General features: G+C 40.6%; 1 protein-coding gene and 1 long non-coding RNA gene across 2 annotated transcripts in view; both read left to right on the top strand.

Moving 5' to 3' along the window:
• LOC103508365 overlaps positions 1-15,417 on the top strand; it is a 29,494-nt gene that overhangs the window by 8,872 nt on the left and 5,205 nt on the right. Inside the window, exons 8-19 of the mRNA XM_026822985.1 lie at positions 1,086-1,257; positions 1,646-1,745; positions 2,231-2,716; positions 3,782-3,929; positions 5,157-5,324; positions 5,902-6,016; positions 6,842-6,965; positions 7,374-7,500; positions 8,341-8,596; positions 9,609-9,826; positions 13,027-13,282; positions 13,805-14,485. Of these exons, the coding sequence (XP_026678786.1) occupies positions 1,086-1,257; positions 1,646-1,745; positions 2,231-2,716; positions 3,782-3,929; positions 5,157-5,324; positions 5,902-6,016; positions 6,842-6,965; positions 7,374-7,500; positions 8,341-8,596; positions 9,609-9,826; positions 13,027-13,282; positions 13,805-14,485 (2,851 nt within the window). The remainder of the gene's footprint in view (positions 1-1,085; positions 1,258-1,645; positions 1,746-2,230; positions 2,717-3,781; positions 3,930-5,156; positions 5,325-5,901; positions 6,017-6,841; positions 6,966-7,373; positions 7,501-8,340; positions 8,597-9,608; positions 9,827-13,026; positions 13,283-13,804; positions 14,486-15,417) is intronic.
• On the top strand, positions 11,981-12,396 carry LOC113467059. Its single transcript, XR_003391266.1, has 2 exons — positions 11,981-12,166; positions 12,333-12,396. It is a non-coding gene; the product is annotated as an uncharacterized LOC113467059 (long non-coding RNA).

The following is a 15,417-nucleotide window of genomic DNA, read 5'->3' as shown; positions in this document are numbered from 1 at the left end:
CAGGGAGTAAACCAACTTAGTCTGGCTGAGGGACTTTAAACAGGGAGTAGGCCAGCTTAGTCTGGCTGGGGAACTTAAAAAAAAAAAAAATAAAAAAAAAAATAAAATTGCCCCCCCAAAAAAAAAAAAAAAAAAAAAAACAACAAATAAAAAATCTTATTCGAAATATTTGAAAAAAATATTTGTAAATAAATCGAATAAACTGAAGAAAATAAAAAAAAATATTTGTTTAAAAAATGGAAATTATTTGTTTTATTCGTTTTATTAGAAAAAAAAAAAAAAAATACGCCTCTGGACTCCGCTCCAAGGACTTTCCTTAGAGAAGTCCCCCATGTCAATGTAATGTACCTCTGTGCTAATAAGGCATACTACGGGATGGGCATGCTACGACACAGACCACATGCGTCCAATGTAGCAGTTGTTTCATTGCTACGAAATAAAAACGGCGGCGAAACACTCATCTTTAAAAAAAAAAGGAAGACAGGACAGGAGAAAGTCAGACGTTCCGAGAACGAATCTTATCAGTTTGGGGTTATGTTCGCCCCGAAACCCATGTAAGGTCACAGGGTTTTATTTCAACATTTTATTTATTTTATTATTATTATTATTATTATTTTCGTCCCGAAACCCATGTATTAAAACATATCCCTTAACAGGAGGGACAGATTCTTCAATTCTTGGAATTTCTTCACCAAAAAAATAGCAAAATTTCACTCAGAGGCCCTCTTTCAGCTGACCTTTAAAAATTAATAAGCGGGTCGTGGCAGCAAGTGTGGTCGCGCTATTACGTCAAAAGAGGAAAAATCATGTAATCTTACCTCTGTCCAGGGGTGCAATAGTCCTATATACTGAGCTGTATTTTTTTTAAACAAATAAAATTAATAAGCGGGTCGTGGCAGCAAGTGTGGTCGCGCTATTACGTCAAAAGAGGAAAAATCATGTAATCTTACCTCTGTCCAGGGTGCAATAGTCCTACATACTGGACTCCGCTCACAAGATTTTCCTTACAAAAGTCCCCCATGTCAATGTAATGTACCTCTGTGCTAATAATAATATACATTCTATTTTTTTCATCTTTCTTCCAGGTTGGTGATCTCAACTACGGCTTCGACATTCTGGTGCAATCCGACACTCAACTCAACATCTACCTGAACTACAACATCATCAAACTTACCCTGGTCAACTCCTATGATAAACTGGATGTCAACACCTACATCAAACATGGACTTCTGATACACATAGTCAACAATCTTCTAGGTAAATTGAATCAATTTATTTTGTATTTAGTCTGACTAAATGTCTATCTCAACTACAACATCATCAAACTCACCCTGGTCAACTCCTATGATAAACTGGATGTTAACACCTACATCAAACATGGACTTCTGATACACATAGTCAACAATCTTCTAGGTAAATTGAATCAATTTATTTTGTATTTAGTCTGACAAATGTCTATCTCAACTACAACATCATCAAACTAACCCTAGTCAACTCCTATGATAAACTGGATGTTAACACCTACATCAAACATGGACTTCTGATACACATAGTCAACAATCTTCTAGGTAAATTGAATCAATTTATTTTGTATTTAGTCTGACAAATGTCTATCTCAACTACAACATCATCAAACTAACCCTAGTCAACTCCTATGATAAACTGGATGTTAACACCTACATCAAACATGGACTTCTGATACACATAGTCAACAATCTTCTAGGTAAATTGAATCAATTTATTTTGTATTTAGTCTGACAAATGTCTATCTCAACTACAACATCATCAAACTAACCCTAGTCAACTCCTATGATAAACTGGATGTTAACACCTACATCCCGTTTTTATTTCGTAGCAATGAAACAACTGCTACATTAGACGCATGTGGTCTGTGTCGTAGCATGCCCATCCCGTAGCATCCCTCTCATCAGATGGGTCAGAAGAGACACAATACTTCCCATTTATGTGCTGGGTCATCACGAGAACATCAGAAAGTAACACGTTGAACTATTTGCAGCCGAAAAAGGAGTACAAATTTTAGTCGATGATGGGCATCGAACCCGGGATCTTCTGCATAGCAAGCAAGCGCATTACCACTAGGCTAAACAGCTTCATTCTCGGAACAAGCGGCTTTCTCGTCTCTCTTCGATTTCGGGACGATAAGACCTCATAGTTGTTACAGTTCACTCTATCAAACCTCTTCAAAAAAGGCTACTTCTTTTTCTTCCAGGTATGACAACGCCAGCATCTGGCTCCGCCTCAACGAAAAACCCCCGATCCAATTCACCTACCACGGCCTATCACACCTGCAACTATCCTACGGTGCCCTAGCCTACACCGCCCTCTCTCACCTCAGCGCTCGCGAACTCACCGTCTCCATCAGCGAATCCCTCAACGGTGTCGCGTTCGTTGACTTCTCAACCGTGTTGAAACTGAACCACACGAAACTCCTTTATGGGAAACTCCTCTACTCCGGGCGTATACTAGAGAATCTTCAGCGGCACTATATACATCAGTACAACGATGTTAACGTCGCGTCGACGCGGGTTTTAGACGCGTTTTACGACCTGACGCAGACGGACGCGGTTTCGACGCTGTACGCGGTGTATGGGAGCGTTGTTGGGCGAGCGGATGAGGTTGTTAACGCAACGTTTGAAGTGATGAAGCAGATTGTCGGGGATTGTGCGAGCCAGAATGACCTGGTGTTTAAACTTAGGTGAGTGTAAAATTAATTGAAGAAGGAGGAGAAGAAGAAATAAGAAATGTCAGCAAATAATTTGGGCCTCTTTAAAACTGTTTAGGTGACTTTTTAATCTTAGCTTACGGTAACCTTGTGACGGTCCATTCTCGATGGTCCCGTCTGGTCCCGGGTTCGATTCCCGGCGTGGTCGAAGTTTTTTCGGCTCTGTGCTTGGATTTCGGGGTGCACTCTGTCTCATGAGGATAATTGAGTAGCTACTTTAATCAAGTTACGACCAGTGGTGGCATTACCAGAGTAAAAAGAGAAAAAAATATAGATATGTCAGAAATATACCTTACCTAAATATGTGCCCTGAATTTCAAAAGTTTATCTTTAGAGGAATCCGATCTATGAAGGTGAGAAAAACCTGCCGAATAGGTTCGTGTAAAGATACACAGGCGTGCTTACTGGAACTTGGCCTGGCGCACTGCCGTGCGCTCAGTGAGAAAAACCTGCCGAATAGGTTCGTGTAAAGATACACAGGCGTGCTTACTGGAACTTGGCCTGGCGCACTGCCGTGCGCTCAGCAGAATTAAAATGAATTGTATATGTAGTTCTGATGAATGCAGAATGCACCTTTACAGAGTTAGTCAACCTCAATCAATCAATCAATCCATAATCGTTCCATCATGGGACGGGTCGATGTACGAAGCCTCTCCACCAATTTCGATCATTGTATCTCTGCTCCCTCTCGATGTCGTTCCAATTTCCTTGTTTTCTTTGAATATCAGCTCTGATGACATCACTATATCGGTATCTCGGTCTTCCTCTTGGTCTCATACCTTCCATTCTCATCTCATACATTTTCTTTGGTAGTCTCTCACTGTTCATTCTTTTCATATGTCCATACCACCTAAGTCTTCCTTTTCTCATTCTCTCCTCTAAACTCTCCATCTGTAGCATTCTTCTTATATCATCATTCCTTACTCTGTCTCTTCTTGTTTTTCCTGCTATGCTTCTCAAAAACTTCATTTCAGCTGCTTATATTCTATTTAGTACATAGATTTTATCAAATTGAAATCTGTTTCTGGTTTCTTTCAGTCTGCCCAGTTGGAATGACCAGCAAACCTCCATCCTGGTGGACACCTACCAAACCCTGTCCGCCATTTTGAATCAATACCTACGCAACATATTCCGAGTGTTTATGTTTGATATATCTAGCGTCATGACTTTTACTGATGACTTGAAAGTAAGAAGTAGCTTTATGGTGGATTTCACCAATGACATAATGAGAGATTTCACCAGTGGGAGAATTTTTAATGATCCAAAAAGGAGTTTTTAATAATTAATAAAAACTCCTTTCTGAAATTTCTCATTTAAGTCATTGGTGAAATCTGACATTTAATTTTAAATTATTATTACCTTTATTTATTTAGCCATATTATCTATTATTTCATAGAGTAGGGACCTACCAGACCCTGTCCGCCATTTTGAATCAACACCTACGTAACATATTCCGAGTGTTTATGTTTGATATATCCAGTGTCATGACTTTTACCGATGACTTGAAAGTAAGTAGTTCACGAAAGCTGGACTTTTGATTTTTCTAGCCCATGGTTTTTGTTGTAGAAAAAAGTACTAATATTTTCAAAAAGAGCATCTTTCTAGCTTTAACATAAGAGCCAGCCTAGTTAGCTTGGTTGGTAGCGTGTCTGCCTTACAACAGCTAGGCCGCGGGTTCGATTCCCGCCCGGGGCGAGCATAATGCTAAACAGATATTGTTCATTCTTGAAACGGTAGGCTTTCTCTTAATTTATCTTCCTTCTATTTTCGCTTTTGGGACGATAAGACCTAACCTCTTTCAAAAGTGAATAGTCTGTATTCTTTTATTGGTTTGAATTTTCACGTAACTAAGCTTCCTTTGAGCGAGAGGTCTTAGCCCGTCTACAGACAGAACTACTGAAAGGAACACAATAAAATACAGCCTTATTGCAATACAATATAGTCCTGTTCGTTGTTAATGAGGAGAGCTCAAGATCGAGAGGATTGGCAACAATACGACCTGCAACACTGGAGACCCAACTCCAGTATTAATACCACAGATCCATAAAGTTAAAGTCCGATAGTAAAATAAAGCTTATTCTCTTTCGTTATTTCAGAACCAGCTCCCATGGCGTAGTGGTCACTGCACTCGCCTTGCACGCGGGAGACCCGGGTTCGATTCCCGGCGGGGTCAAGAAATTTGTATCATGCAAATGATTGATTCCGTGACTGGCTATTGCGGGGCCCACTCAGCCTCGTGAGGAAAATGAGTGGCTATGACATATAAATGCGCATAGCGACCGGTGCCAGCATGGTAGGTAAACATTGGATGATGGGATTATTGAGATATTGGGAAAAAATCCTACAATGCTGCAGTGAGCACCAAAGTTGTGAGATAATAACACAAAGAAATTGCATTTACATTTTATTTCAGAACCTGATCGAGATATCCAAACACAACATCCACTCCCTCTACTCTCACGTAGACTCCCTCAAAACTCGCATTAAGCACAACACTCGGTCCATATTGACTTCAATCCGACTCAAGCTATTGGAACTACAAGATCTGACCATACAGTGGTTGCGAGAAGGAGAAGAACAGGTAGGTCGCGGGTTCGATTCCCGCCTGGGGCAGACTTTTTTTCCTTAATTCCAGAACTTTATCGAGATATCTAAACACACCCGTCCCCCTGAACGGATATGGTTCGTTTTTTGCTTTTTCTCTTCGATTACGGGACGATGAGACCTAGTTACAGTTCCCTCTAAGAAAAGAGAACAGAAAGAAGACTTTACGTCGCGTCGTTTGATGGGGACCAAAAATTTTATCAGAAAGTTTTATTCGTGTGCTGAATAATGAATAATTATACCAAATTTTGTCAAAAGCGGCCAACTACTACTATTATTGTGTGTTCTCCCACAATGTTGAAGATAAAATTATAATAGAATTCGGCTAAGATTGAACCCACACCCTCCTGATTACCAGGCGAGGCTCCACTACACCGCCAAGGCAAGTGGTAATCAGACTGAAAAGTAATTAATGTAATCTAATCACTATCCTCAACATCGTTTGAGAATTCATCACACAATAATAGTAGTACCTACTTGACAAAATTTTAAAAGGAATGAGAATAAAGCAGGAAGCGAAGAATGGAAGGTACATATTATATCTTCTTTTGCAGGCATTATTGGCAGCCCAAAGTCTTCTAGCCACTGTTCAAAGTAAAGCTATAACCCTCATGCAGTACATATATGATGTCAAAGACACGGTACAAACCTTTGCTATGAGTGTATATGGTAAGTAAAAAATTCCATCAAAATAATAATTAAAAGTAAAAAAAAGTTTGTATCCAAAAACACATGTCACCCCAGGGCTGCTTGAGAGGCTGACGAAAAACGCCGACCCCGTCTGAACACGGGAAAATGCGAGGAAATAAAGGACTCAACCCTGCTTAAGCTCCTCTTGGGTAGTGGGTACTCCTAGTGTTCTAGCCACTGTTCAGAGCAAAGCTATAACTCTGATGCAGTACATATATGATGTCAAAGACACGGTGCAAACCTATGCAATGAGTGTATATGGTAAGTAAATTTCATAATCAAAAGTGTTCGGACCAATAGCTAGCGAACAAAAACTTACCTTGTAACACAGAATTTGGAAGTCTTAGCGGCCAAACCGGGAGCTTTATCCCGCTACAGTCTACAGCCGTTTCAAAAATTTAAAAAGAGCCATAAAATTTCAGAGCCATTTTTCATTGCTACGAAATAAAAACGGCGGTAAAACACTTATCTTAAAAAAAAAGAGACTAATGAACTAACTTGACTGGAAGGGTGCAATAGTCCTACAACCTGGACTCCGCACACAGGAATTTCGTCAGAAAAGACCCCCATTTCAATGTAATGTAAATGTAACTTGACTTACTTGACTGGAATATTACTGGTCTGAATTATTTTCTATCAATCTTTGTTCCTTAAACTCCCCTATGATCTCTTCTCATCTTAACTCCTGCCCCACCTTAGAAAACAGCAATGACATTGCAGAGAAACACTAAGATGCAAGGGGAAAATGGTCAAAAATTCCGACATTTCTAACACTAACTATTAATCTCTGTTCCACTGTTTCAGATTTGGCCACGGATTTCGTCTCCATGTTCGTGGAAATAGAAGAGGTGAAGTTTCTCATGGGTTACATTGTCGACACGTATCGCGAATATTTCAACTTTCAGAAACTTCATGACTTTATTTCCGCGTAAGTACATAGAAATAATAAGTTATTTTATTTATTTATACGCTAAGGAAATAATCTAGTATATAAAAATGAGGAGTAACAAATTAAATGAAATTAAAACTAATGCCATTTCTTTGTGGTATATCACAACTTTGATGCTCATTGTAGCCTAGTAGGACGGATTTTCCAAATATCGCCATAATCCAGCGTTTATTGTTTACCTACCATGCTGGCACCGGTCGTTATGCGTATTTATATTACATAGCTACTCATTTTCCTCACAAAGCTGATTTGGCCCCGCAACAGCCAGTCACGGAATCAATCATTTGGATGATGCAAATTTTTTGACCCCGCCGGGAATCGAACCCGGGTCTCCCGCCTTTGGGAGCTGATTTACTCTGTTCATATTCTATTCTATTTGCTTCTCAGATTGTGTCAACTCGTAGGGGATGACATTCAAAGGAATTTCAGTGAGCTGAGCGCCTACATTCTGTCCCTATGCGAAAACAAATATGTCCACAGCATTCGAAACTTCTTTGCCATTGTATATCATAAGGTAAGTCTTTGTATGACTAAAGTTGAGCAACGTTCTGCTTGGTTTTATTCTATTCTCTTCCTATCCTCACAAATCATATTTTTTTTTTTTTGTAATTTTATTTGGCTGTGTGATTTTTTTTTTTCCTTTAAAGCGAAAAAAGAAAATTCACATATTTCGGGATTTTTTTTATATGTATATAAATTGTCTCCTGCTGAGAAACACATTTCTCTCCAAAGAAATGTTCTTTTGAGGACTGAAATATCTCTCAAATAGTTGCATCACGCCTTCCAATGTCCTGTTCCCAGTCACATTGAAGCTCTGATAAATTTGAACTACTTCCACACCAAGTAGGTGCAGCAGGATAGCACATTTCCTCTCCTCTGGCAATTCATCCTGTTTGGTTGCCAATAGGTAGTTCTCGAACTGAAACTTGAAGATTTTCCAAGCTTCATACTGCTGTGCTCCTGTCTGACCTTTCAACTTCAGGCTCATGGATGCTGGCAATGGAACATGTCCCTGCCCAGTTCCTGCCTCTGCCTTGACTCCTGTCTGTGGCATTCTGACAAATTGACACTAGATACTCAGCACCTTCCTCTTACAACACCTGACACCATGTTTATAGCCACTCCTTGGCTATCTAAAGTAGTATAATTAAGAAAAGGAAAGCACAAGACATTTTGTAAGTCGTCTGGAAAAATGGAAAATGTGAACTGATTTTTATTATTCAAAAGTGAGGTTATGTTGTTTAGATTCTATAGATACATAACATCATACAGTAACACAATACATAACCACAATAGGTACATACTATTACGTAAGCTATATCAACAATTTGTAATTTCTTTTTTTCACTTGCAGATATGCTGGGGTTGGTCCTACTTCCACGTAACTTCCCGGCTGGAAACCGAGCTCTACAACCGTCTCGAATCTTACATCTACCTCCTGATCTTTTCTACCCCGGAGCGGTCCATATCTCAGTACGGGTTCAGTTTGGAGGACCGCTATATAGAGTTTGCCCAGTCCTTACCGGTGGAATGGGATGGGTTTAATAGACTGCCTCATTATGAACAACTGCTGGGCAAACTGGAGAAACTGGCCAATTCAGATGGCACAGGTAAGGATAGAATAGCCAGCCTAGTTAGCTTGGTCGGTAGCGGGTCCGCCTTGTTAGTGCCAGGCCCCGTTCAATTCTGCCCGGGGCGAATGAACGGATAAGGTTCGTTCTCGGAACGGCTGGCTTTCTCCTCTCCTGTCTTCCTTCTCTTTTCGCTTTCGGGACGATAAGACTTTAGGAGTTACAGTTCCCTCTATCAAACCTCTTTTCAAATAATAATAATCGCCTTTGGGATTAGAGTCTTCGCCTTTTCCCATGTTCAGACAGGGTCAGCGTTTTTCGTCAGCCTCTCAATCAGCCCTAACTAGGGTTATCACTTTTTGGCTGACATTTGGTTTTGGTTACAAAATTTTACGAATGGATGCCCTTCGCACTCAACCTTTGCTATTTCTTCAACAAGGGAAATTCAAGCTGGTCTACTCCCTGTTTACAGTCCTCCAGCCAGATCAAGCTGGTCTACTCTTTGTTTAAAGTTTCCCAGCCAGACAAAGTTCAATAATTCTTCCATTATACCAACAAAACTGTTGGTACAATGGAACAACTTGTTCTAAGCTGACAGTCTAAATAAAGCACTTTTTTTACTTGGAATTTGTGTCTCACCCTGTATTCCAGGTCTCATGACAGAGGTGGAAAACTTCAAGTACACCCTGTATGAACAGTTCAATACAGGGGGTCTAAAAAATGTACTATTTTTTTTTTTAATTTCTTTTCGAATTAAACTTTGCTTCTACTTCCTCGCCTTTTCCCTGTTCAGACGGGGTCGGCGTTTTTCGTCAGCCTCTCAATCAGCCCTGGGGGTGATCAAGTTTTGGTAGACATTTGGTTTTGGCTACAAAATTTTTATGAGTGTAAGCCCTGCGCACTCAACCTTTCCTATTTCTTTAACAAGGGAAATTCAAGCTGGTATCCTTCCTGTTTAAAGTCCCTCAGCCAGATTAAGCTGGTCTACTCTTTGTTTAAAGTTTCCCAGCCCGACAAATTTCAATAATTTGTGTCTCACCCTGTATTCCAGGTCTCATGACAGAGGTGGAGAACTTCAAGTACACCCTGTATGAACAGTTCAATACAGGGGGTCTAGTGGAAGACAAAACACTCGCTTTGATAGTGCTGGACCAGGTTATAACATATGATGGGCTGCTCAGTCCACTACCGAACGCACCGGGACTGTATGTGTTGTCGTATGAAATGCGAGATGAGAAATTTGTGCTTTTGCTCGAATATATCCAAAAGGTACGTACTGATATTCTAATTTTAAATAACGAAATATAGTCAACAATCTTCTAGGTAAATTGAATCAATTTATTTTGTATTTAGTCTGACAAATGTCTATCTCAACTACAACATCATCAAACTTACCCTGGTCAACTCCTATGATAAACTGGATGTTAACACCTACATCAAACATGGACTTCTGATACACATAGTCAACAATCTTCTAGGTAAATGAAATCAATTTATTTTGTATTTAGCCTGACTAAATGTCTATCACAACTACAACATCATCAAACTAACCCTAGTCAACTCCTATGATAAACTGGATGTTAACACATACATCAAACATTGACTTCTGATACACATAGTCAACAATCTTCTAGGTAAAATTTCTTGTTCAAAAAAATTAGGAAACCTTTAGAATACTCCTTACTCCCTAAAAAACGTAGAAAAAGATATAATATTTTTTGAAAATAAGAAAAAACAAGAAGTTATACTAAATTATATATCAAACTCACCCTAGTCAATTCCTATGACAAACTAGATGTCAACACCCACATCAAACATGGACTTCTGATACACATAGTCAACAATCTTCTAGTAAAATTAAATCTGGCTGGATAAAGTCCCCCACCAACTGGTCCTGCGCCTTCCTCTGCTTCTCTTCCCACAGATTTTTCCTTCCAAGATACGATGTAGCACTCCGTACTTTTCTCCCCTGACTAGGTGACCAAATCTAATCAAAAATTAGAATTTGTGGAGAAGCATCATTAATATCATTATACTCTTTTAGTGTCTTCTTTAGGCCAGCCACTGATTATTAGATAGACCTGACAGGCGGACCTTTTCAGCCGTACCAGTCAGGTCTACCTGATAGTGAGTGTCTGGCCTTAGTGGTATTCTTGACTTTAGGGGTTTTACATCGTTCTTAACAATTGACAAATCAACTTGTCCAGCACTTTCCCATTTTCCAGCGTGACCCACTCAGCCTCGTGAGGAAAATGAGTGGCTATGACATATAAATGCGCATAGCGACCGGTGCCAGCATGGTAGGTAAACATTGGATGATGGGATTATTGAGATATTGGGAAAAAATCCTACAATGCTGCAGTGAGCACCAAAGTTGTGAGATAATAACACAAAGAAATTGCATTTACATTTTATTTCAGAACCTGATCGAGATATCCAAACACAACATCCACTCCCTCTACTCTCACGTAGACTCCCTCAAAACTCGCATTAAGCACAACACTCGGTCCATATTGACTTCAATCCGACTCAAGCTATTGGAACTACAAGATCTGAGTAAACCAGCTTAGTCTGGCTGGGGGACTTTAAACAGGGAGTAAACCAACTTAGTCTGGCTGGGGGACTTTAAACAGGGAGTAAACCAACTTAGTCTGGCTGGGGAACTTTGCGAGGAAGAAGAAGAAGGAGAAGAAAAAGAAGACGAAAAAGAATACGAACAACAAAAACGCTACACTGTTAAAAGTTGTCGAACTTCGTATCTTCGATAACATATGTCAAACTCTCTTTCTTTCTTACAGGGTCCGACAAACATATTCATCTCCTAGTTCACAACCACTACAATGATGCCATGTCCAAACTAACCATCACGCTAGACCACTTTAAGCTGCCTGAGTAGACCAGCTTAGTCTGGCTGGGGGACTTTAAACAGGGAGTAAACCAGCTTAGTCTGGCTGGGGGACTTTAAACAAGGAGTAAACCAACAGCTACTCTAGCGATTACGCTGAGAAATTCACCGTTGAGGTAAATGACATTTTGAGTTACAAGTGTATAATTCGGCCACCACCTCCCGACTGGAATTCAGCTACTCTAGCGATTACGCTGAGAAATTCACCGTTGAGGTAAATGACATTTTGAGTTACAAGTGTATAATTCGGCCACCACCTCCCGACTGGAATTCAGCTACTCTAGCGATTACGCTGAGAAATTCACCGTTGAGGTAAATGACATTTTGAGTTACAAGTGTATAATTCGGCCACCACCTCCCGACTGGAATTCAGCTACTCTAGCGATTACGCTGAGAAATTCACCGTTGAGGTAAATGACATTTTGAGTTACAAGTGTATAATTCGGCCACCACCTCCCGACTGGAATTCAGCTACTCTAGCGATTACGCTGAGAAATTCACCGTTGAGGTAAATGACATTTTGAGTTACAAGTGTATAATTCGGCCACCACCTCCCGACTGGAATTCAGCTACTCTAGCGATTACGCTGAGAAATTCACCGTTGAGGTAAATGACATTTTGAGTTACAAGTGTATAATTCGGCCACCACCTCCCGACTGGAATTCAGCTACTCTAGCGATTACGCTGAGAAATTCACCGTTGAGGTAAATGACATTTTGACCGTTTTTTGGTGGTTTTCAGCTATACCGATAAAACGGTTAGAGATATTGTAAAAATTAGGGTTAAAGAACACTCAAATAAGCATCATTCAATAGGATAAGGAAAGTCGTGTGATCTTCACACCAGTTTTTTTTTTCTTCCATGTTTCAGATATATTCAGAGCTCATCGGGTCCAAACTGGTCAGCAAATACCTCCTCCAACACAAGCCCAGCCACCTTCTCTACATTTTCAACTCAGAACTGAACGAATACGATCTCAATTCTAACTTCAATCTACAGTACAGAAACACTCACAATGTTCTCAACAATATCGGAGTGGCGTTCAATTTTGACTCGAAAGAGAAGGAAATTTCCGTGCATGGGAATAAGAATTCCCTTAATTTAGGGTAAGACAACTCTCTCTTTTATTGGGGGAAAAAATCCCACTCCAATTTGTAGTTTGTGTTTCCGTATATGCAACCATGGGAAGAAATATCCGTTCACGAGATTGAATACATTCTATTTTTTTCATCTTTCTTCCAGGTTGGTGATCTCAACTACGGCTTCGACATTCTGGTGCAATCCGACACTCAACTCAACGTCTACCTGAACTACAACATCATCAAACTCTATGTCAGAAATAGTAAAGGAGGCTCTTAGTAATGCTGTGATGTACACAAAAATTTTGAAGCAGCTCTCAGCTTCACCACAAATAAATCATGATTTTGTAGATCTTTTCCAGAAGTTTGGCCATGCCTCGGGATGAACTAGCGGGATTCCGGAGCGAAGCGACGGAATTCAGCTAGTATATATATAAAAATCCCTTTTTTCCAGCGTGATATATAAAAAAATCCCTTTTTTCCAGGGAGAAAAGCTGATTCACTTCTGGACCGGTGGGGACAAGCTGGTTCTCAACATGGCCAGCGGCGACATTCTCCTGAACGACCAGCACGTGGAATTACCGTACGAGCTATCCTTCAACGCGTATATCGTACGGATAGACTCGAGTCGGGTGAAAATATCCTACGAAGATCACCTCAGTGTACTCTGTCATATGCGGCGGGACATTTGTGTCATTGAGATCAGTCCGTGGCTGCACGGAAAAACACAAGGACTGTTGGGTGAGTGAACAATTCTGTGGGAAAATTGAAACAAGGGGTGGAAATATTGTACGAAGATCACCTCAGTGTACTCTGTCATATGCGGCGGGACATTTGTGTCATTGACATCAGTCCGTGGCTGCACGGAAAAACACAAGGACTGTTGGGTGAGTGAACAATTCTGTGGGAAAATTGGATTTTGAATATTTGACACATCTTTGAACTCTTTCATTAGAACGGAAAATGAAAATTGAATTTTCGACCTTTTACAGTTATTTTTTCGGAGTTTTGACCTCAGATTTGGATTTTTCACTATAAAAATTGAATTTTCGACCTTTTACAGTTATTTTTTCGGAGTTTTGACCTCAGATTTGGATTTTTCCCAACTTTTTCCATAGGAATCGACCATTTATTTATAATGTTTACCCATTTGCAACTGCTCCATTGTTTGGTCCATTATTATGTTAAGACGGTCTCTTCCTGATCCGTGCCGCGTCCATTGGCCCATTCTTAAGGCCCGTATTTCATTATCTCTGTCCACAGGCAATTTCGATCACGAATCCTACAACGACCAGGCGTTCCCAAACTCCACCCTCACAACCAATTCTCAGTCCTTCCAGCAATCCTGGACCATAGCCAGCCCCCACCAGAGTCGAAAGTCGTCTATGGAAGACCAAGAGGAAGACCACAAATTGAAAAACCCATCCGGAAAAGCTTCTTTGGGCGACCAAAAAGCACCCAAAGGCTCTCAAGTCCATACGCAAACCTCCTTCGAATTGGACTGGACCGATGAAAATGACCCAACGGTCCAAGACAGCCTGTTGAAATCCAACGGCTCTCTCACGCTTCAATCTCTCTTGGCCAAGTTCAAAACCGAAGGAGAAATTTTATCCGGTCTCGGAGGACCAACGTTCTCGAAATCCGGCGTACAAGGACCAACTTTCTCGAAATCCGGGTCCGAAGGACCAACTTTCTCGAAATCCGGCTCCGAAGGGCCAACTTTCGGAGAAAAATCAAGTTCGATGAGCTACGATAAGGTGGACCAGTGTGAAGCGTATTTCCTGCGTTCGCGCGCGCCCAGTCTGTGTTGGCATAGGCTGGATAGTCGCGTCTTCTACGCGCTCTGCGTCCGGTCTGGGGATCCGTGTCGCGCTATCGACGCGTTTATAGCGATGTGCCGCGAAATCGACGCCGAGGTGAAACTGGAGCCGCCTTCACACTGTGGTAAGTGTAGGATTATTTTTTTTATTCATTTAAATATTAGCCTTTTTCCTTTCGGAAATTTGCCAGCCTAGTTAGCTTAGTTGGTAGTGCGTCTGCCTTGTGAGCGCTAGGCCGCGGGTTCGATTCCCGCCCGGGGCGGATTTTATCCTGATGGGATAATGTTCGTTCTCGGAACGGCTGGCTTTCTCCTATCCTGTCTTCCTTCTCTCTCCGATTTCGGGACGATAAGACCCTAGAGTTACAGTTCCCTCTGTCAAACCTCTTAAAAAAAAAAAAAAAAAAAAAAAATAGAGAAGTGGTCAATGTAATCAAATTAAAATGTTCCTTCTGATATTATGTTGTTTCATAGGTACCACCTCCCTCCCAAATAAATGAGGAGGTTCAACAGACCTATTTTTTTAAAAAAAAAAAAAAAAAAAAAAAATCCTTTCGGAAACTCCTTTAGCAGTGCTTCTAAAAGTTATCGCCAACGCGGCACACTTTTCAAGACTCCAATCTTTCCGTGGCACTCCCTTTTCTACCACATAAATGCTTCATAAGAGTGAATAATTGAATATAAAATACTCTTAATAGCGCCGCAAGCCTTTTTTACTTTCCCTATCCTATAGGAAGGAAAGTAATGTGATCGGGTCAAATTTTCGATGGTAAATTTTTAGTGCCAAAACACTTTTTGAGGTCCCCACAGCCTAAACACAAAGTTTCAGCCATTGGTTTGTGTGTCTGTCTATCTGTAAGCAAAATATCATATCCCAAGAACAGGTAAGAGGTAGAGACTTGAAATTTGGAATGAAACTAAACTATGACAAGGACAGAACCGAAACTTTGGTTAAAACCGGTGCAACAGTTGGCGGTATTTTGACCGCTTTTTGGCCACAACCAACAAGAACAACAACAAAAATACCTCTAAGTTATAAGACACGTTTCGTCTTCCT

This window comes from Diaphorina citri, unplaced genomic scaffold, assembly GCF_000475195.1.
Source record: "Diaphorina citri unplaced genomic scaffold, Diaci psyllid genome assembly version 1.1 scaffold391, whole genome shotgun sequence".
Taxonomy (NCBI): Eukaryota; Metazoa; Arthropoda; class Insecta; order Hemiptera; family Psyllidae; genus Diaphorina; species Diaphorina citri.
The sequence above is the reverse complement of the archived record's forward strand: the minus strand, read 5'-3'. Positions and strand labels throughout refer to the sequence as shown.